Raw genomic sequence first — 20,939 nt, forward strand, 5'->3', positions numbered from 1 at the left:
AGACCCAAATCTGAGGATGCTCAAGTATCTGATATAAAACGGGTGCTCTTTGTATTTTTACTGTTTTATTGTTTGTTTATTTGAAAGATGTTCCCAACCTGGGGTTGGTTGGTTCCATGGATGCAGAGCTCTCGTGTAGGGAAGGCCAGTCCCGTAACTTAGGTTTGTTGCTCTGTCAGGAGGAGTGTTATGAGGACTTGAGAGAGGTTAGAGCTGAAATTGTAGATTTTCTTTTTTTAACTGCATTTTAGGTTTTGGGGTACATGTGAAGAACATGCAAGATAGTTTCATAGGTACACACGTGGCAGTGTGATTTGCTGCCTTCCTCCCCATCACCTATATCTGGCATTTCTCCCCATGCTATCTCTCCCCAACTCCCCACCCCCCGTCCCTCCCCTATTCCCCCCAACAGACCCCAGTGTGTAGTGCTCCCCTCCCTGTGTCCATGTGTTCTCATTGTTCAACACACCCTATGAGTGAGAACATGCGGTGTTTGATTTTCTGTTCTTGTGTCAGTTTGCTGAGAATGATGCACTGATCCTTCATGATCTGAGCAGAGTGGATGAGATCTTTAGGGGTGGTAATAAATGCCTGTGGAGGAAGAGGTGGAAGACAGAAGGTTGTAATGCCAGAGTTTTAGGTGAGTCAGTGTAGAGTATAAAAAAGTATTGAAGAGGATCAGGAGGCTGTAATTCATTTTTCATGCCTATGGATTGCCTCTTTGTTTTTGGGGACTGTGACCCTGTGAATGATCTGGAGTGTTGGGGAGGGGAGTGAGTAATGTCAAAGGTGACATGAAGTCAGGGAGGATGAGCGCTGAGAAAAGGTCACTGGCTTGACATTAGCTTGTGATGCCATAACAGCCATTCTGCCAGGGTGGACTGCAGGACCTCCATGGAGCAGCGTTCAGCGGAGAGGGAGTTCTAAGGGAGTCAGGGGGGTGCTGCAAAACTACTTTTCTTGAACTCTTTGCCACTGTAAGAAAAGACAAGAATAAGGGTGTTCATTTGAAAGAAGCAAAGGTTTGATTGAAGTTTATTTTTTAAATTTATTTATTTATTTTTTTGAGATGGAGTCTCGCTCTTTCGCCCAGGGTGGAGTGCAGTGGTGCGATCTCGGCTCAATGCAACCTCTGCCTCCTGGGTTCAAGCAGTTCTTCTGCCTCATTCTCTGGAGTAGCTGGGACTGCCGGTGCCTACCACCACACCTGGTTAATTTTTGTATTTTTTGTAGTGACAGGGTTTTGCCATATTGGCCAGGCTGGTTTTGAACTCCTGACCTCAGGTGATCCGCCCTCCTCGGCTTCCCAAAGTTCTAGGATTACAGGGGTGAGCCACCGCGCTGGACGAGTTTATTTTTAAATAGGGGAGAACCTGTGTGTGTGTATGGATTCAGCACTAGGTGTCAGGAGTGGGAGGAGCTGCGGAAGGGGCGGGATTTTATGACATCAGAATATATTTGCTGCTAGGGTGGGTGGCATCTCCTCTTCTGAGGTGTAAGAAGAGAGAACAGGTGAAGAGAATATTTTAAGGAGAGGAGGGAAGATGCAGGACTTTTCTCCCTAAAGATTTCCGTTTTCTTGCTAAACATGGAACATTCACTTTGCTGGTCCATCATTTAGAGAAGGGTTGACCCGAATCTAATGATACAGGGAGCCCAGTTCAACATATAAAATAAAGGCTTACCAACTTGGGAGTGGAAGAAGTGGCCAGTGCTGATTACTGGTTTCTCTGCCAAAATGTCATTTAAATTACTTCTCTTTGTGGAGAAAAATACATTAGATGAGATGACCTCGGCTCACGAGAGGTAAACAGACTGTTTCTTGAGCTTCTCCTTGGGAAAGTTCGTCCTGGAATGTGGATGAGGAGAAGGTGGTTGGAGGATAAGGAATATAGAGGGGAAAGAAGAGAATAGCACAGAAACACCTCACCCTGCCAGAAGTAGACACACAGCCACGATTACCCGTCCTGTCTCGTAGGTCCCGGGAGCGCAGAACAACTAGAACCGGTCATCTTCGTAATGCCAGCAGACGTGGTTTAGAGGTTCATGTAGATAAGTAGCTTTTATAGAGGCTGCTTAGAAAACAGGACGTCTGTTTAACTTTGCTCAGGGCAAGCACACTTCAGGAATCTTATCTGGGATTGATGAAATGATGTCCATGCTGAGGTGTTCTGAAAAGGTCAGATTGTAGTTCCACAGCCACTGTCAGTAAAGACCATTCCCGGGGTTAAACTGGAACCAGTTGCTGATCATCAGAAGGCAATATTTAAACTCTGTCTTGCTGGAGTTACCAGATTATCCCCAGTCAAAGCCAACAACATATAAATGGAATTAGCAGAAATAATTAAACGACATATACCAAGGTTGCTGCTCAGTTTCTAGGGTCACAGCTTCCCCTGTTCATACTGAAAATCATAAGAAGATGGGTTGAAAGAGTTGGTACGCACCCAGGAAACACACAGGAGCTGCTCATTAGTGTTTCAGTGTAACCGTGGAAGCTTTTAAAAGTACTGACGTGGCTAGGATAATTGAACTAGAAAAATTGAGAGTTTATTTTCCTGTTGTAAATTTTATCTGGAATGTCTGAAATTTTAGAAATTATTTAACATTTTATTTAACATACAGTATTTTTTTTAAAGCCATTTATGCTGGGTGTGGTGGCGCACACCTGTAATCCCAGCACTTTGGGGGGCGGAGGTGTGTGGATTACTTGCAGCCAGGTGTTCAAGATCAGCCTGGCCAACATGGCGAAACCCTGTCCCTACTAAAATAAAATTAGCTGGGCTTGGTGGTGCATGCCTGTAGCCCTAGCCACTTGGGAGGCTGAGGCATGAGAATCACTTGATCCCGGAAGGCAGAGGTTGCAGTGAGCCAAGAATGCACCACTGTGCTCCAGTCTAGGTGACAGAGCAAGACTCACAAAAAAGGTAACTTACAATGTATAATCTCTGGACAACTTTGTGACATTGCTCTTAAAATGTCTTTGCCTGCCGGGCACAGTGGCTCAATGAGTTAAATTTTGCTGCTGCTTTCACCATGTAGATAGAAAATGAGAGTGGAGAAGAGCGTGGTGAGGAGAGCACAGAGTTCTCAACTTTAATAATTTTGTGTTTTTATCATAACGTGGAAGGAAAAGTTTAATAATGTTCCCCTGTTTCATAAAGGGCTAGAGCGATTGCTTGTGCTTTTAAGAATTGCGACCTTGCAATAAATATACAGCATTATAAACCGTTCTGTTATTAAGACACATGTACACGTATGTTCACTGCTGCACTGTTTACAACAGCAAAGACCGGGAACCAACCCAGATGCCCATCAGTGATAGACTGGATAAAGAAAGCGTGGCACATATATACCATGGAATACTATGCAGCCATAAAAAAGAATGAGTTCACGTCCTTTGTAGGGACATGGATGAATCTGGAAACCATCATTCTCAGCGAACTGACACACAAACAGAAAACCAAACACAGCATGTTCTCACTCATAGGTGGGTTTTGAACAATGAGAACAAGTGAACACAGGGAGGGGAGCATCACACACTGGGGTCTGTTGTGGGGTGGGGAGGTTGGGGAGGGATAACACTGGGAGAAATGCCTAATGTAGGTGACGGGGGTTGGGGGGGGATGGAGGCAGCAAACCACCATGGCATGTGTGCACCTATGCAACTGTCCTGCATGATCTGCGCATGTACCCCAGAACCTAAAGTATAATAAAATAGTATATATAGCATTGAACAGAACTGATGTGCTGTGTGATGCAGTGACCCACATAATGTCCTGTCTCTGTGGCATGTGAAACCCATCTTGAGATTTGAGCTTGAGGTCATCTAAATACTTGAATATACACAGTTACCTTCTTGGCACAGGGCCGTGCTCTGTTTTGTGAAGAATGTGCAGTCACGGTCATTGAAGCCTTTTACATGAAGGTCTCCCTAATGAAAATATGAAGATATTCTGATTTTTACTGTAAAAGTTATTTTTCTCCTGTATTTATAGATTTTTCAGAGATCTGTGCTAAATATATTTAAGCTTTGGACTGGGAGCCCTCCCTCAAGGCTGAACTCTTTGTTTTTGCTTTGGAAAATGCATTTTAGAAATCCTAAATTACAGTGAGTTTACGTAGTGTGATCACCTTCTAAATATCAGACAAATATCGCCCTTGGCTCGATGGTCTTTGGAGTTTAATTTCTGTAAATGGAGTCTAGGTGCTAAGGTCCTTTTTAGATGAAATGGTGTTTGAGTCTTTCCCCCCTTCAGCTTTCCTGTTTGTTTTGCATAAGAGTCACAGCCGTTGTTTTGATCAGAGTGGCTTTTATAGTAAAACCCAAGTTCATGGTTCTTGCTCACATTACTGCAGAGTTCACAGTATCTCCCCAAAAGTATATTTTTTCATTTAATAATTTATTCTAATCACAGTAGCATTCTGTTAGCCAAGTTTGCGGAGTACATTCAGGGTTTTCAAAGGTCTCAGTTATGAATGTGGACCACAAGTCTGTCCCGGCTGTAACGTGTCCCATGAGAACTGGTGAGTAGGATGTGGAAGGTAATTGGGTATTTGGGAATCCAGTTGGGGATGAGTGGGTGGATGCGAGGTCCATGGTGGGACTGAGCACCTGGGACACCATGGAGAGAACAGCCACAGCACTCTGAGTCTGGAGATAGAGATTTCTTTTTTTTTTTTTTTTTTTTTTGAGACAGAGTCTTGCTCTGTCGCCAGGCTGGAGTGCAGTGGTGCGATCCCAGCTCACTGCAACTTCCATTTTCCCGTTTCAAGCAATTCTCCCGCCTCAGCCTCCCGAGTAGCTGGGATTACAGGCACGCACCACCACACCCAGCTAATTTTTTGTACTTTTAGTAGAGACGGGGTTTCACCACATAGGCCAGGATTGTCTCGATCTCTTGACCTCGTGATCCACCCGCCTCGGCCTCCCAAAGTGGATAGAGATGTTTTTAGTTATCACAACCGGGTAATGAGGGGGATGCCACAGGCCTCTAACTGGTGGGGACTGGGAATAACACTGAACACTCTGCATTGCCCCAGAGAATCTAAGAGTTTCTGCCCAGCATGTGGCCAGTGTAAGCACTGACCCTTTGAACTGAGGGTTCCCTCTTTTCCTTCAGGCTCCTGACCATGGTCTCTTTGCCCTGCTTTACTTTCTCCTTAGCACTTAATTATCAGCACCAGATACACTCTGTTCACTTGTCTGTCCGTCTCTGGCCAGGAAATGTATTTTCCCTCAGGACTTGTTGGTAATTTGATTTACTTTTGAATCCCCAGCACCTAGAACTGCACCTGTTACATAGTAGATAGATGCTTATTAAATGTGTAAAAGGAATTAATGAATGAAAGGGGTGAATGAATGATAAAGATAATGCATACTCATGCTAAAAAATTCATGGTAGAGAAAAATGCCGCCGTAATCATTCCCACAGCTGCCTGTTTCTCTGCGGGTTCTCCGGAAGTTACCACGGTTAACAGTTGCTTGTTTCTCTAGAATTTTCTGTTCATTTTAAAGTATATCCATGGGCACATTTTATCTGCCCCTTCTCCTCTTTTTTTTAAGCAGACATAAATAGGGTCAGCTTACTTCTTCCAGCTAATAAACTAGACATATGTCAACGAAGAGAGAGCTATTACCTTTTCAATGGCTGCCTGATACTTTATATGTAGAATAAGCGAAAATACTTTAAGTGTTTGCAACAGAATCCTGTATAATACTTTGTTGCACAGTGTATGGTGGTAAAAATGTCTCCTAAAACATAATGTGTCTCCTAAAACAAAAGGCACTGCTTGCTAAACATCATCTAAGTTTTTTTTTTTTTTTTTTTTTTTAAGTCGGGAGTCTTGCTCTGTCACCTGGGCTGGAGTGCAGTGGTGCAAACTCGGCTCACTGCGTCCTCTGCCTCCCAGGTTCAAATGATTCTCCTGCCTCAGCCTCTGGAGCAGCTGAGATTACAGGCGCGCCCTACCACACCCTGCTGATTTTTGTATTTTTTAGTGGGGGTGGGGTTTCACCATGTCGGCCAGGCCAGTCTTGAACTTGTGAGCTCTGTGGATCTGCCTGCCTTGGCCTCCGAAAGTGCTGGGATTGCAGGTGTGCCTCACTGCGCCGCATCTTTATATGTATTTTTATTTCTAGTTGGTAAATCCCTTGGGATTGGGATCTTTGTCTTTTATTCTCTAACACCATGCAAGGTTCTGTCTAATAAGGTTCTCCATACCTATGGGTTGAATTGAATTTTTCGTTTGTTTTGATAAAGTTACAAGATTATTTCATAATACTCAGATTTCCCTGAATATTAGAATTGTTAATTAAATGGAGATACTTAAAGAGATAGTTTTAGGAGAAAATTGTTTTCTTATTTTGTTTAAATGATAATTGTTCTCCTGGAAGCCAAAAATGTGTCTAATTTCTGACTTTTATCTGGAGAGGAGAAGGCATCGTAGCTAAAGAACAAGTTAGGGCGGCCGGCTTGAACGTGATTCAGTAGCAATTAAGCTTTAATTGCTTTAAGCATATCAGGTCTTTTTTCCCCCTGAGGCAAAGACTTGTGGGGCAGAGTTGGCAGTAGCTAAGTTAAGATACTCTAAATCAGTGTTGCTGTACCAATTTCAACGGGGCTGTCAAACCCACCCTCTAGTTTGCTAGTCATTTACCTCTGGTGGCATTCACATTTTGTGAATATTGGTTCAAGAGTTACTTTGCAAGATTATGGCGCTGTCTTCTACCAACAGTGCTGGGGCGTTTTGTGAAGCTGCACTGATTTACAAGACGAATTTGTTGGCGAAGGGGAACAGTTGATCTCAAAATAACCGTCCTGGTTCTCTGGCCAGACCTCGGCCCTGTGGACTTCGCCCACCTTTGCATTTGTTAAAGGCAATGATTTCTTCATTTCCTCAGTTTCCCTGTCCTCCCCCAGTCACCCAGGGACTCTCCTGTAGGGTCTGCTCGTATGCTTATGAATATGTTGATTTGACCCTTCACATGTGTTAGCTTAAAAGAGTTAGCTTTTGTGTGTGTGTCTTGTCTTCTCATGGAGGGCCCCTGGGTGACAGGTGATTTGGTCAGATAGGAGACATTCTGTGAACAGCCGCGGTGAGAAAACATTGATGTAGTTGGTAGGATTTGCTTCACTGACTTAGAGAGGAAGAATGCCTTTTGATACCAGGCTGCTGAATTCTGCTTTTTTTCTGTAAATTGCCTTTCTTTGGGACTCGTGTTGGTGATAAGCATCAGACTTGATGATGTAATTATTTTAATGCCTTTAAGTCATCATGTAGAGCTAAATGAGACAATAAACCCTTATATTATGTAGCGAGTGAACGTAACCATTCCTACACAGAAATGATTTCAGGATACATTTTGAAATGAGGTTACTAGCTGTGGTTTTGGGGCGGCATGTAAAACCACTGCTGGGTTTTGTTTTTCTCTGAATTAGTTGTTAGAAGCTGTGCATTCTCAGAAACTCTATAGGGGCATTCAGTTTTCCAGGTTTTGATCATTTAACTCCTCCTGTGTAAGGAAATGTAAACAATGTTGTTACTTCCCTTTTTCACAGTTGCTTATATTTGCCTTAAAGATTCAAGTATAAAAATGTAACTTGGTTGCTACAGTTAGTAGTCTTTAATTTGATACTCTGATTTTTGAGTCATTGAAATGTGAAAGGTAGGAGTTGTTAGAAAATGAAAAGGAAGCTTTTGTTAAGTTTGGTTAATTCTAGACATGTTACAAGAATGTTGATACTTAGATTGGAAAACATGAAAAAAACTGTTGCATTTATTTATATTCCACGTATATGGAAAATACTTTTTAAATGAGAGGCTTGAAACAATTTACACACTTGGCTTGTTTTATTTCCCCAAAGTAATGATTCTGATGTCTTCTGTTTCAGATTCCTGAGAGTTGAGCGATGGGGAGACTCTTGGCCTCGCTTCTGCTTCTGCTCCTCCTCCGCCAGCATTTTGGAGCCAGTCATGGAAGCCAAAGACGTGAACAGACTCCTCCACAGTTTACACACCTCCAGTACAATGTCACCGTGCACGAGAACTCTGCGGCCAAGACGTACGTGGGGCATCCCGTCAAGATGGGCATTTACCTTACAGATCCGTCATGGGAAGTAAGGTACAAAATTGTTTCCGGAGACAGTGAAAACCTGTTCAAAGCCGAAGAGTACGTTCTTGGAGACTTTTGCTTTCTAAGAATAAGGACCAAAGGAGGAAACACAGCTATTCTTAACAGAGAAGTGAAAGACCATTATGCACTGATAGTGAAAGCAGTTGAAAAAAACACTAACGTGGAGGCCCGAACGAAGGTCAGGGTGCAGGTGCTGGATACAAACGACCTGAGGCCGCTGTTCTCACCCACCTCATACAGCGTTTCGTTACCGGAAAACACAGCCATAAGGACCAGCGTTGCAAGAGTCAGCGCCACAGACGCAGACATAGGAACCAATGGGGAATTTTACTACAGTTTTAAAGATCGAACAGATATGTTTGCTATTCACCCAAGCAGTGGTGTGGTGGTGTTAACCGGCAGGCTTGATTACCTGGAGACCAAGCTCTACGAGATGGAGATCCTCGCTGTGGACCGCGGAATGAAACTGTATGGGAGCAGTGGCGTCAGCAGCATGGCCAGGCTGACGGTGCACATCGAGCAGGCCAACGAATGTGCTCCCGTGATAACAGCCGTCACACTGTCACCGTCAGAACTGGACAGGGACCCAACATACGCGATCGTGACGGTGGATGACTGCGATCAGGGTGCCAATGGTGAGATAGCGTCTTTAAGCATCGTGGCAGGTGACCTCCTCCAGCAGTTCAGAACTGTGAGGTCCTTTCCCGGGAGTAAGGAGTATAAAGTCAGGGCCATTGGTGTCGTCGACTGGGACAGTCATCCTTTTGGCTACAATCTGACACTCCAGGCTAAAGATAAAGGAACTCCTCCCCAGTTCTCTTCTGTTAAAGTGATTCACGTGACTTCTCCGCAGTTCAAAGCCGGGACAGTCAAGTTTGAAAAGGATGTTTACAGAGCAGAAATAAGTGAATTTGCTCCTCCCAGCACACCTGTGGTCATGGTAAAGGCCATTCCTGGTTATTCCCATTTGAGGTATGTTTTTAAAAGTACACCTGGAAAAGCTAAATTCAGTTTAAATTACAACACGGGTCTCATTTCCATTTTAGAACCAGTCAAAAGACAGCAGGCAGCCCAGTTTGAACTTGAAGTAACAACAAGTGACAGAAGAGCCTCCACCAAGGTGTTGGTGAAAGTCTTAGGTGCAAATAGCAACCCCCCTGAGTTCACCCAGACAGCGTACAAAGCTGCTTTTGATGAGAATGTGCCCGTTGGTACTACTGTCATGAGCCTGAGCGCCGTAGACCCTGACGAGGGTGAGAACGGGTACGTGACGTACAGCATCGCAAATTTAAATCGCGTGCCGTTCGTCATCGACCATTTCACTGGTGCTGTGAGTACCGCGGAAAACATGGACTACGAGCTGATGCCTCGGGTTTACACGCTGAGGATCCGTGCGTCCGACTGGGGCTTGCCGTACCGCCGCGAAGTCCAGGTGCTTGCCACAGTTACTCTGAATAACTTAAATGACAACACACCCTTGTTTGAGAAAATAAACTGTGAAGGGACCATTCCCCGAGACCTGGGTGTGGGCGAGCAGATAACCACGGTTTCTGCTATCGACGCCGATGAACTTCAGCTGGTGCGGTACCAGATTGAAGCTGGAAATGAACTGGATTTGTTTAGCCTGCACCCCACCTCCGGGGTGTTGTCTTTAAAGCAGCCGCTGACAGACGGCTTAGGTGCAAAGGTGTCTTTCCACAGCCTGAGAATCACAGCTACAGACGGAGAAAATGTGGCCACACCCTTGTACATCAACATGACAGTGGCCGCCAGTCGCAAGCCGGTAAACTTGCAGTGTGAAGAGACTGGTGTCGCCAAAATGCTGGCGGAGAAACTCCTGCAGGCAAGTGAAGTGCAGAGCCAGGGAGAGGCCGAGGACGTCTTCTTCGATTCTCACTCGGTCAATGCTCACGCGCCGCAGTTTAGAAGTGCTCTTCCGACTGCTGTTCAGGTGAGGGAAAACCAGCCTGTGGGCTCCAGTGTGATTCTGATGAACTCCACTGACCTTGACACTGGCTTCAACGGAAAACTGGTCTATGCCATTTCTGGCGGAAACGAGGATAGTTGCTTCATCATTGACATGGAAACTGGAATGCTAAAAATTTTATCTCCGCTGGACCGTGAAACAACAGACAAATACACCCTGAATATTACTGTGTACGACCTTGGGATACCCCAGAAGGCCGCGTGGCGTCTTCTAGACGTCGCGGTTGTAGATGCCAATGATAACCCACCCGAGTTTTTACAGGAGAGCTATTTTGTGGAAGTGAGTGAAGACAAGGAGGTCCATAGTGAAATCATCCAGGTTGAAGCCACGGATAAAGACCTGGGGCCCAATGGACGTGTGACATACTCATTTCTCACAGACACAGATGTGTTTTCAATCGACAGCACGACCGGCGTTGTTAAAATCGTGCAGCCCCTGGATCGCGAAGTCCAGCCTGTGCACTACTTAAAGATCGAAGCCCGGGATCTAGCCAGAGAAGAGCCCCAGCTGTTCTCCACTGTAGTTCTGAAAGTATCACTAGAAGATGTTAATGACAACCCACCTAAATTTATTCCACCTAATTACCGTGTGAAAGTCCGAGAGGATCTTCCAGAAGGAACCGTCGTCATGTGGTTAGAAGCCTCCGATCCTGATCTAGGTCAGTCTGGGCAAGTGAGATACAGCCTTGTGGACCACGGAGAAGGGAACTTCGATGTGGACAAACTCAGTGGAGCGGTTAGAATCGTACAGCAGCTGGACTTTGAGAAGAAGCAAGTGTATAATCTCACTGTGAAGGCCAAAGACAAGGGGAAGCCCGTTTCTCTGTCTTCCACTTGCTATGTTGAAGTTGAGGTCGTTGACGTCAATGAGAACTTGCACCCACCCGTGTTTTCCAGCTTTGTGGAAAAGGGGGCAGTGAAAGAGGATGCCCCTATCGGTTCACTGGTCATGACGGTGTCGGCTCACGACGAGGACGCAGGAAGGGATGGAGAGGTCCGGTACTCCATTAGAGATGGTTCTGGTGTTGGTGTTTTCAAAATCGGTGAAGAGACAGGTAAATGTTTTTATTGCTCTCGTTCGATACCCTCTTCCATTTTTTATTTTTTATTTTTTTTACCACCTGCCCTGTGACAGCTCCTTCACAATTCCCGGCTGCTCTTTGGGCTCGCTATAGAAATGCATGTGGATATTTTCGGGCCTGGCTACTATATGTAGGTGTGTTTATTTGTAGTAAGCCACGAAGATGGAAAGAAAAGGGCCGGAATAATTATGTGGCGTCAAGTGAGTAAAAGCACAGGGACACCCTGAAATCGTTACCACTGATTCTGATCTCCAGGTTTGTACTCTGATCAGAAGCGCCGTCATGGTTTTGTTGTCGTGCTGAGAAACCTTCCCAGCATTTTTCAGTCAGTGTATTTGCAGGCTCATGCTTAGAACAACTGCTGCTGTCATCTGGCACGCCACTCAGAGGTGGCTGCACACCTGCAGAATTATCCGGTGCCTCAGAGATGTGTCCTGATGAAACTGCTGCCGTGTGATCTTGACTACTTAGTACCTCATCTAGGTTTTGGTGGAGAGGTGGAGGCAGGGGAGTGGCATGTTGAACTGAAAAGACCTGGCTTGCAATCCCAGCCCTTCTAGTTGATAATCGATGATCTCGGACAAGCCAATTGCTCCTTTTTTTGTTGTTTTTGTTTTGAGACGGAGTTTTGCTCTTGTTACCCAGGCTGGAGTGCAATGGCGCAGTCTCGGCTCACCGCAACCTCCACCTCTTGGGTTCAAGCAATTCTCCTGCCTCAGCCTCCCGAGTAGCTGGGATTACAGGCACGTGCCACCATGCCCAGCTAATTTTTATATTTTTACTAGAGACGGGGTTTCACCATGTTGACCAGGATGGTCTCGATCTCTTGACCTCGTGATCCACCCGCCTCGGCCTCCCAAAGTGCTGGGATTACAGGCGTGAGCCACCACGCCCGGCCTGCGAATTGCTTCTTACGGCTAACTTTGCCCTCTGCTATGTGGGGACACTTAGAATTACTGCAAGGTCTAAGTGAGGATAAAGTGAAATAACACGGGGAAACTCCTAACGTGTGTTAGGGTGATTGATGGCAGCAGTGCTTTGTTATAATACTGAAGCTTCTGAACCCGGGACCGCCGAGGCAGCGGTTCAAGCTAGAATGTGCATGTTTTGCCCTTTGTACATACCTTAGTCTTGCTGTACAGATATGGTAGTTACATGTCACTGTGACCTGACAGAGTGTGAGTTTTCCAGGGCAGGCTTTAGCTCCTGCATCTCTCTCTGTTGGCACCTGGCAAAAAGTGCCTGGCACACAGAAGCTGTTCCATGAGCGTCAGAAAACATTATGAATGTATTGGCTTTTCATGTCCTGCCCTCTGCAAATGACGGTGGAGACAGAAACAGGGTAATCACAGCACTCATCAGCAGTGGGGGGGGGGGGCGGGGGCTCAGTTTGTTTACTAATGTCATCCATGTTTACAAATCTGTGCATTTTGAAATGGACCTTTTAAAAATTACATTTAACTTTATATATTCAGGAATACCGCACACAAAAAACCCAAAAAAGTCTTTAATCATCCCTCACCCTGGGACCCATGCCCACGTTTAATAGGTGTGTAGCACATGAAAAAATGTAACTATTGTTTAGAAATTATTTTGGGCTGGGTGCAACGGCTCATGCCAGTAATTACGGCACTTTGGGAGGTACAGGTGGGAGGATTGCTTGAGGCCAGGAGTTTAAGACCAGCCTGGGTAACAGCAAGACCTCATTTCTACAAAAAAAAAAAAAAACAAAAAAAGGAAAAAAACAAAAGCTGGCTGGTGGCACACCTGTAGCCCCCAGCTACTTGGGAGGCTGAGGGGCGAGGATGGCTTGAGTCCAGGAGGTCGAGGCTACAGTGAGCTGTGATTGTGCCATTGCACTTCAGCCTGGGCAACAGAGCTAGACTCTGTCTCAGAAAAAAAAGTTATTTTGGAGGTTATAATATATTTTTGTGCTTTTATTAATGCAAGGCATTCTTTTTCTGTTGGTTGCATGCCACTAGCATGTGGCATATTTATTAAGTCTACAGACTACACATCACTATCTAAAATACCTGTAATTAGTTTGTTTCAAGAGAAGATAGCAAAATCAACAGCATTTGATAATCATCTGAAGAGTAGAATGTCTTTTTTATCATGCTGTCCAATATAAGTTAGAATTTTCAGATAGTTTCAATATGGAAAATTACCCCAAATTTAATAACTGAAGCTGAATGAAACTGTTTCTGTAAAATTTTTGAAGAACAGTTGTTTCTACTTTTTTTCCTTCTCCAGAGTAGATTTCAAAAGAAGAACTGTTACAAGTTAAAGTTGACACAGAAAATGGAACCGAAATCTTAATTTAAATTCTCTTTTTACTTTACATGAACACTGCCTTTTGGGTTTTTTCTTTCAAGTGAAGAGTATTTTTATTGTTGCTTTTTAAGGAATCATTTAGAAACTAGTATTTTTCAACTATAAATTTAAGAAATTGGGTTATTTTTACTACCAGGAAAAAAAAACAAAACAAAACATCGAAAGAGGTGGTGTCCCAAAATAGATTTATGGTTGTTTCCAGAGCCAAGGGCAGCGCCAGACGGTTCCAGCAGTGATTGGGGGTGCGGGGGCGGGGAGGTGCTGGGATTATGGGTAGGGGGGTCGGTAAGTCTGTAAGAAATGGTTATTCATTTGTGTAAATACTGAGATTTAAAGGTGAGAGAGAAGCTGGAAATTTGCAGGTCATTTATTCTGTGGGTCTTGCTTTACAAAGAAAATAAGTAGTATACAGTAGATTTATGTTTATATGCTTTTGAAAATGAATAAAAGTGATAGCATAATATTTATACATTGGACCTTGTATTCATTGCAAGATATATATATATTTAGGGGGGTAGTGGTGGGGGCTTTCCGACAAAAATTGGAAAGCCTGCTAGACAAATTCTAAAGAGCTGTAACACTTACAAAATACCTTTTTGACAGAAGAACTATCAGCCCAAGTTATTTCAGAGATTCCTGGCAGGACAGTCGGTATCACAGTGCAGAGCTTCTTTAGGAAAGAATCAGTATATTTTGTTGGCTAAAATTAGACATGCTAATTGTTCGCTTGGAGTGTTCTTAACTAATTTCTAGGGCACAGCGGAAGATATGTGTCCGGTGAAGAAATGGAGGGGCAGTTTGGGGACACCTGTGGGGCCCATTGGAGACCGCGTTGGAGTTCGCCCAGCTCGGGCCAGGTGCTGCTGCTGGATCTTCACACTCTGCTCATTGCCCGTTTCCACCAGGCTCTGACTTTGCCTAACCTGGGCACATTTAATATCGGGCTAATTAATATGAGCCTGTGCAGAAGTGCTGTGGCCCGGGGACTGACAACCTGTCCACGTTAACTGTTTGCTTCTTGCCTTTGACTTAAAGCTATTAGTGTTGGTTATTATAACCAAAAAATTTTTCTTTGAGATGGAGTCTAGCTCTGTCAGCAGGCTGGGTGCAGTGGTGCAATCTCAGCTCACTGCAGCCTCCGCTTCCCGGGTTCAAGTGATTCTCCTGCCTCAGCCTCCTGAGTAGCTGGGATTACAGGTGCACATTACCATGCCCGGCTAATTTATTTATTTTTTTTCTAAGTAGAGATGGGGTTTCACCATGCTTTGCAGGATGGCCTCGATCTTTTAACCTCATGATCCACCCACCTCGGCCTCCCAAAGTGCTGGAATTACAGGTGTGAGACACCGTGCCCTGTCTGTTACCAAATTTTTGTCATGTTTTACCTATTTCAACCTTGTCCAATATGTATATCATTTATATACTTTTAACAGAACAGAGAACCTATCCAGCAAGCTGAATTTAGTTCTATTTTAAGAGCTTTCCTTTTCTTCTTTTCAAATCTGGTTAAATTGGAAGCATCCTCTGAAAAGTAGCTTTCTGTTTTGTAGAAGCAGAAATTCTGTGGCTCCTTAAAATCTGTCACCAAATGGACAGTCCTGTTCTACGTTTTGTACACGTTTTGCAAACGGCTTTGCAGCGAGAGAAAGTGTAATGGCAGAGTGGGGCTGGCTGGTGTGGACTCCTGCAGGTCTGGCTGTGTCACTTGCCTTCCTGGAGAGGCTTCTGGGTGTTGGTGAAATGTTCGGACAGATCCATGCCACGCGACTGCCCTTCCATGTGACCATTTGTGAATTATTTGGAAAGTCGGTCTTTAGTTAGAGAGTCAGTCTCCAGGGCTCTAATTGAGATTTTCTCCTGAAATTGCTCTCCATAAGATGTACGGTGAGGGTTATAAAGCAGATTTAACAAAAGTGTTTAGTGGGGTAAAAACCTCTGAAGCACGTGCGATTTCACGTTCAGGGTTTGGTTTCCCCGACATGCTTCTCGGCACCCAGCTGCCTTAGGTACCTCAGGTGCGTTCCCTATTGCCTTGGAAGCTTCAACAGGTTTTCCTGGAATTGAAGGAGAATAGACTGGACTTAGTGTTTGTAGCTGATGGGTACTTACCAAGTTAATTATTACTGGAGCACCAAGAAAATGCGGCAGCTTTTTGTTAATGTTTAAAACTAAGGTAACGTCTAGAGAAACTCCTGGCTGGAAGGTTTTGTAGCGGTTGTTAAAGCACGTTTGTGTTGAAATGGTGTTGTCTGTTCTCTGTTGTGTATATTGTGTACAGGAGGCCCTGAAATGTGTTTCGCCTTCAGTCTGAAGAGCTTGGTTCCATGTTTGGCTGTGAGAATACAAACCAGCCCAGGAAGAGGGTTTCCCCTTCTGACTCTACTTATTTGGGGAGACCATGTTTTTTGTTAAGATAAGAGCAAATTTCTTTTTTTTTTTTTTTTTTTAAATTGGTAATTTCCTTTTTTTTTTTTTTTTTTTAATTTTTTATTGGATTTTAGGTTTTGGGGTACATGAGCAGAGCATGTAAGACAGTTGCGTAGGAACACACATGGCAGTGTGCTTTTCTTTCCTTCTCCCCTTCACCCACATTTGGCATTTCTCCCCAGGCTATCCCTCCCCACCTCCCCCAGATTTCTAAACATATTAGTGCCGTGTTACTTTTAGAATCCCAATCCTGGTTTCAGGATTGAAATTTACGTTTTGATGAAAAGACTGGGAGTGAATTAATATGGAAGGACAGCTGTTGTCACAAGATAAGTCAGTATTCATGAAATCCAGAAGGGGAGATGAGGACATTTTTCTTAGGAGAAAATGGCTGCATTCACGCGATGGGACAGGGAGAGTGTTGGCGTGCCCTTCCTGTGTCACCTGTTTGGAGGTCGGCCCTCGGCCTCCCCAGTTAGGCGGACACAAGGTGAGTGCATGTCTGCGGTGCACGCAGAAGGGCATTCTGGCCCAGGCTAGCCTGATTGCTGACCTCAGTCGGGGAAAATGTTTCTGGAGCTTCTGTGTGGTTCTGCAGAAATCTGAATATTTCAACTATTTATTATTCATTCAAGTGAACCCTTTCTCTGATTTACAGGAGGGTATTTTTACATACACCCTGGGACCCCTGTTCCTGCTGCATGTCCTCTTGTGACAGGAGATGGGATGTGGAGGAGGCTGATGGCCGGGGATCCTGACTGAAGGGTCTGCAAGTGCCTGGAGCTGGCGGCCGCTGGAAGCCTGGCCTGCCGTGGTGGGACCCCATACTGCTGTGGGAGCTGGGCTAGAATTCCTGGCAGCAGGGACTTCCATAGCGACGACGGGTGGGAGGCCTGGGTAGGGAGTTAAAAAATGTGCTGGTGAAAGGGCCTTTGTGGTGCAGGCTCCTCCCTGAAGTGGCAGCAGCTGCTGTCCCCTTGGCTCTTTTTGTTTTCTTCGTAGGAAAGCTTAAGAGAAAAGAAACTTACTTCGCAGCCGCAGGGAGACTGGAAGTTGCGTCTCGGCGGAAATGGTGTTACCAGAGTGTGCTGTTGCCGTGTTCTAGGATGATAAACTTGTGTGTGTGTGATTCTGAGTCGAGGCAGGACATGGTAATAATTTCTACCAGGGAAGGGATCTTTCTTTGAAGCAGGAAGACTTTAGGGTAGAAATAGGATCTAGCAGAAATCCTAAGGAAACTCCCTTAAAGGAAACAGAGACTCCGCTTTTTTTAGTTATTTGTATTATATTTCACACATTGATGCTTTAACCACTGACTGAGCAAGTCTAGTCCGGAAAGGCTCTGGATGTAGAACCTGGGATTGTGACTCAGCGCCTTCCGTGTCGAGGAGCAGTTCGTGATGACGCTGTGCAGTGCTGGGATGTAATTCTCAGCCCTGTGCAGGGCCAGGACCCGGAGGTGTGGGGTGGAAACAGCTTATGTCGGACAGGCTCGCTTTGTCCTCATGCTGTCAGTGGTAATGACACCGGTGATAAGTGTCAGCGTAGTCAGAATCCGGACACTGAGTGTCGCAGCTGGGTACTGTGCCCAGCATGCTGTGTGTGCCAGGGGGACTCCTACCCCTGCGTGACAGGAGGAATGTGTATGAGAGGTTAAGCAATTTGCCCAGGACTTCTTGGGTGCCACTCTCACTCTCTCTTTCTTTCTTTTTTTTTTTTTTTGAGACAGAGTCTCGCTCTTGCTAAGGCTGGAGTGCAGTGATGCCATCTTGGCTCCCTGCATCCTCTACCTCCTGGGTTCAAGCAGTTCTCTGCCTCAGCCTCCTGAGTAACTGGGATTATAGGCACCTGCCATCACACCAGCCTAATTTTTTGTATTTTTAGTAGCGACGGGGTTTCATCATCTTGGCCGGGCTGGTCCTGAACTCCTGACCTCGTGATCCACCTGCGTCAGCCTCCCAAAGTCCTGGAATTACAGGTGTGAGGCTCCGCGCCCAGGTCCTCTCACTCTTTTAAGAGTGATCTACAGATGCTATTAGGGAGCCTCTTCAAAAACTACTAGTTAAGTGGGTTTCTGTGCTAAGCTGGGTTGGGCCGGGCTGGAGAATTGAATCCTAGATGCAAGGCTTGGTGCCAAAGGAGTCTTGAATGGAAGAATTTTCCAACGTTTTTACTCTGAATGACATGTTGCTATTCAGCACAATTAGGAGGACAGGATTTTGAATTCCATTACGGTGGCATTAGACAAGATCATTGGAGCGAAGGTGTGGGTGAATCCAGGCGAGTGCTGGCAGATGTGCCGGTGCCGTGTTTGTGTGTGCAATCATGAAAGTGTGATCGCAAAACAAATTAAAAAGTATGTGATTACTTAACTATATTCTTACCCCTGGTCACCTGCTGCTTCCTAATCATCAGTAAAAATGCCACCTGTCTGAAGTGGACAGGCGGTTAATTGTTTGAAGGCTTTCCTAGTGGCACCAGGTTTTAGGTGGTGGGTAGGGTCCCCGCTAACCTTCAGAGGCAGCGTCATGCCCGCATAGCCGAAGCTAACCTGATTCCTACTTCCCTCCGAGTCGAGTTCCATGAGGTCATCGACCCCGTACATTGCCCTTCTTGGTGCCCGGGCGGCAGCAGCTGTCCTCCTGCCGTCTGGTACACGGTGAGAAAGCCAGAGCAAGCATACTCACCATCCCTTCTCCAGGGAAGTGTGCTGTGTTCTAAGGATGTTTAAGGATTTGGTGTTTGTAATTTGTTGGATGGCCTGTGTAGAGAGGCTTAATGTTCACTTAACATCTGGTCGTTTCTTTCCATATTTACCTACCATGTACAGGTATGAAACTGAAAAGATCTCAAACTTCAGGTGTCTGTTTAAACGTTGGAGTTTCTCTTATCATTTAGTCCCCACTGTTTTTACTTTTTGGATAATTTTAGTTCCCAGGGCTGGATCTGTCAAGTTTTTGTTTATTAGCGTTGTTTTATGTACTGTGTTGTTTCACAGCTACCTTTGTGGCATTTTTCTTCTTACACAGCTGACCATGTGGGTTATAAATAGTGCATGCTCACCATACAAGACACAGTGCCGCAAAGCAGTCCTTTATGTCTTTGTTACTGGGAATAAATGGACTTGGAAAGATCGCTGTTCAAGGGCACATGCCTGGGCCTGTTGAAGCGGCAGTTCTCCAGTTCCACAGCAGTGACAGGCAGTCTAGGAAACCGTGCTCATGTATACTTCAAGGGCCAGTCTTATCAATTAACTTGCCTTGCCGGTTAAGCAATCCCGTATCTCCTTGGAATACCTGATGTCTAGGTCTCCAAGTGGCTCAGCGTGGTGAATGGGATTCTTTAGAATGTCTTACCATTTCATGTTGGGGAGAGTCTGTTCATACAGTCTTTTTAGTTTTAAACCAATTGGTTTTTTAAAAAATAAAAGTTCCTCAGCTATAAGACTTCTTTCTAGTTTGTGATAATTTAACCGTGTAAGTAAGCTTTTTCTGCTTACTCGTGATCAGCATGTAATTATAGTTAACGTTTAGTGAGTACTTTCCGTGTGCAAGCCCTGTTTTAAGCTCTTTACGTAGACCGTCTTGCTCTTTACATGACTGTCTGGCTCATTAGATTGTCACAATAGTTAGTAAAATTAGGTGGTGGTATATTCTGTTCGTGTCGTTCATGTCTGTGCTCAGTAATGGAAATTATAATGCACACCCAACTTTGTGCTGTTGGATTTTGAAATACTCTTGCATTTTTTTTTTTAAAGTGCGGTGCAAGTGGATGCTGAATTTTGAAATACTCTGTTGCATTTTTTTAAAAAAGCAGTGCAGTGCAAATTGATGTGTTTAAAGTGTGATACCTTAGAAGGTATTCTAATAGTACAGACCTGATTCTTGAGCTGAGGTGTTCCGTCTGTCACACAACCCTCCTTAACCCATTTCCCTGTCTCCCGTAGCACAGAGCCCCGTCCCTCCTTAGCGCTGCCCCAACAGGCCTCCCCGCTCTCCCAGTTACCCTCACTCGTGCTTCCCTCACTGTCTCCTGTGCAGCCCTGGTGCTTCCGCCCCTGCCCCGTGCACCCCTCTACCCCCAGTGCCTCGTCGATTTCTGTCTGCCTGCCTTGTATGCAGCTTGTATGAGCTCTCGTAACTGCTTCATAAAGCTTTCTTGACAAGCCCTCTTCATTACATGGAGCTGATTCTTTCCTTCTGTGTACTTAAAAATATTATTGCAGTGTAACTCTAGTATTATTGTTCATTTACACATTGACACGCTCTTTTCCTCTCGGTTCTCAGCTCTTTGTGGGTGCCTTCTAAATCTGTTAATGCTTGAATTATGTCACAGGTGCTCTGTGAATGCTACAGTGGCCTTGTCAGCCATCGTGGGCTCTCCTGGGAAACGTTTTTCTTAGAGCCAGGTCATCTTTGCTTGTCTTTGCTGTGGGGGCACGCTCTCTATGTCCTTCCGTGTAGCCCGACTCAGTGGTGTGCGGCTCATCTGTGACTTAAATCTGTCCCCATGAGACTCGAGGACAGAGTCCAGCGTGATCCTGTCTCTTCCCTCTTCTGAACATGGTGGCTCATAGAGCAGTAAGTGGCCCTCGCTTGTTCTCCGAGCAAATAGGTTGTAACATACCGTGATTGTAGTTGTGCAGGTGAGGGAAGCCTCTTTTCTGCCACCCTGGACCGCTGTTTGTAGGCCTCCAAAACAGTGGTTCTTAATGGTTTTGGCCTCTTGGAAATGTTGAGGATCTGTTGAAAGTTGCATATTCTTTCTGCAGAGAGACAGTGAGTTGGTTCAATACCACAGGTTTCAGTGAAGTGCGGAACCCATGTTCATGGACCGCCAGTGTTCTTGGATGCCTGCGTTTGAGGCCCCCCGTTCTAGAGGTTCGAGTGGTCAGTCCTCATGGTTCTCATGAAGGAGGAGCAGCGGGTGAGGATAATGGTGATAATGATGACGATGGTGGTAGTGACGCTTTA

The 20,939-nt window shown here is 45.2% G+C and overlaps 1 protein-coding gene and 1 non-coding gene across 15 annotated transcripts in view; one reads left to right on the top strand and one right to left on the bottom strand.

The window, feature by feature from the left end:
* FAT1 (FAT atypical cadherin 1) overlaps positions 1-20,939 on the top strand; it is a 140,821-nt gene that overhangs the window by 7,500 nt on the left and 112,382 nt on the right. For all 14 annotated transcript variants that reach the window (XR_013532745.1, XR_013532746.1, XM_035292462.3 and 11 more), the window contains exon 2: positions 7,896-11,178. Coding sequence is in view for 12 of the 14 variants with exons in the window: in XM_035292462.3 (XP_035148353.3) it covers positions 7,914-11,178 (3,265 nt within the window). In the remaining 2 variants the exon portion in view is untranslated. The remainder of the gene's footprint in view (positions 1-7,895; positions 11,179-20,939) is intronic.
* LOC118152571 (U7 small nuclear RNA) lies at positions 14,062-14,122 on the bottom strand. The gene has a single exon (XR_004741318.1). It is a non-coding gene; the product is annotated as a U7 small nuclear RNA (small nuclear RNA).

The sequence above is a fragment of the Callithrix jacchus genome, chromosome 3 (genome assembly GCF_049354715.1).
Source record: "Callithrix jacchus isolate 240 chromosome 3, calJac240_pri, whole genome shotgun sequence".
NCBI classification, from domain to species: domain Eukaryota; kingdom Metazoa; phylum Chordata; class Mammalia; order Primates; family Cebidae; genus Callithrix; species Callithrix jacchus.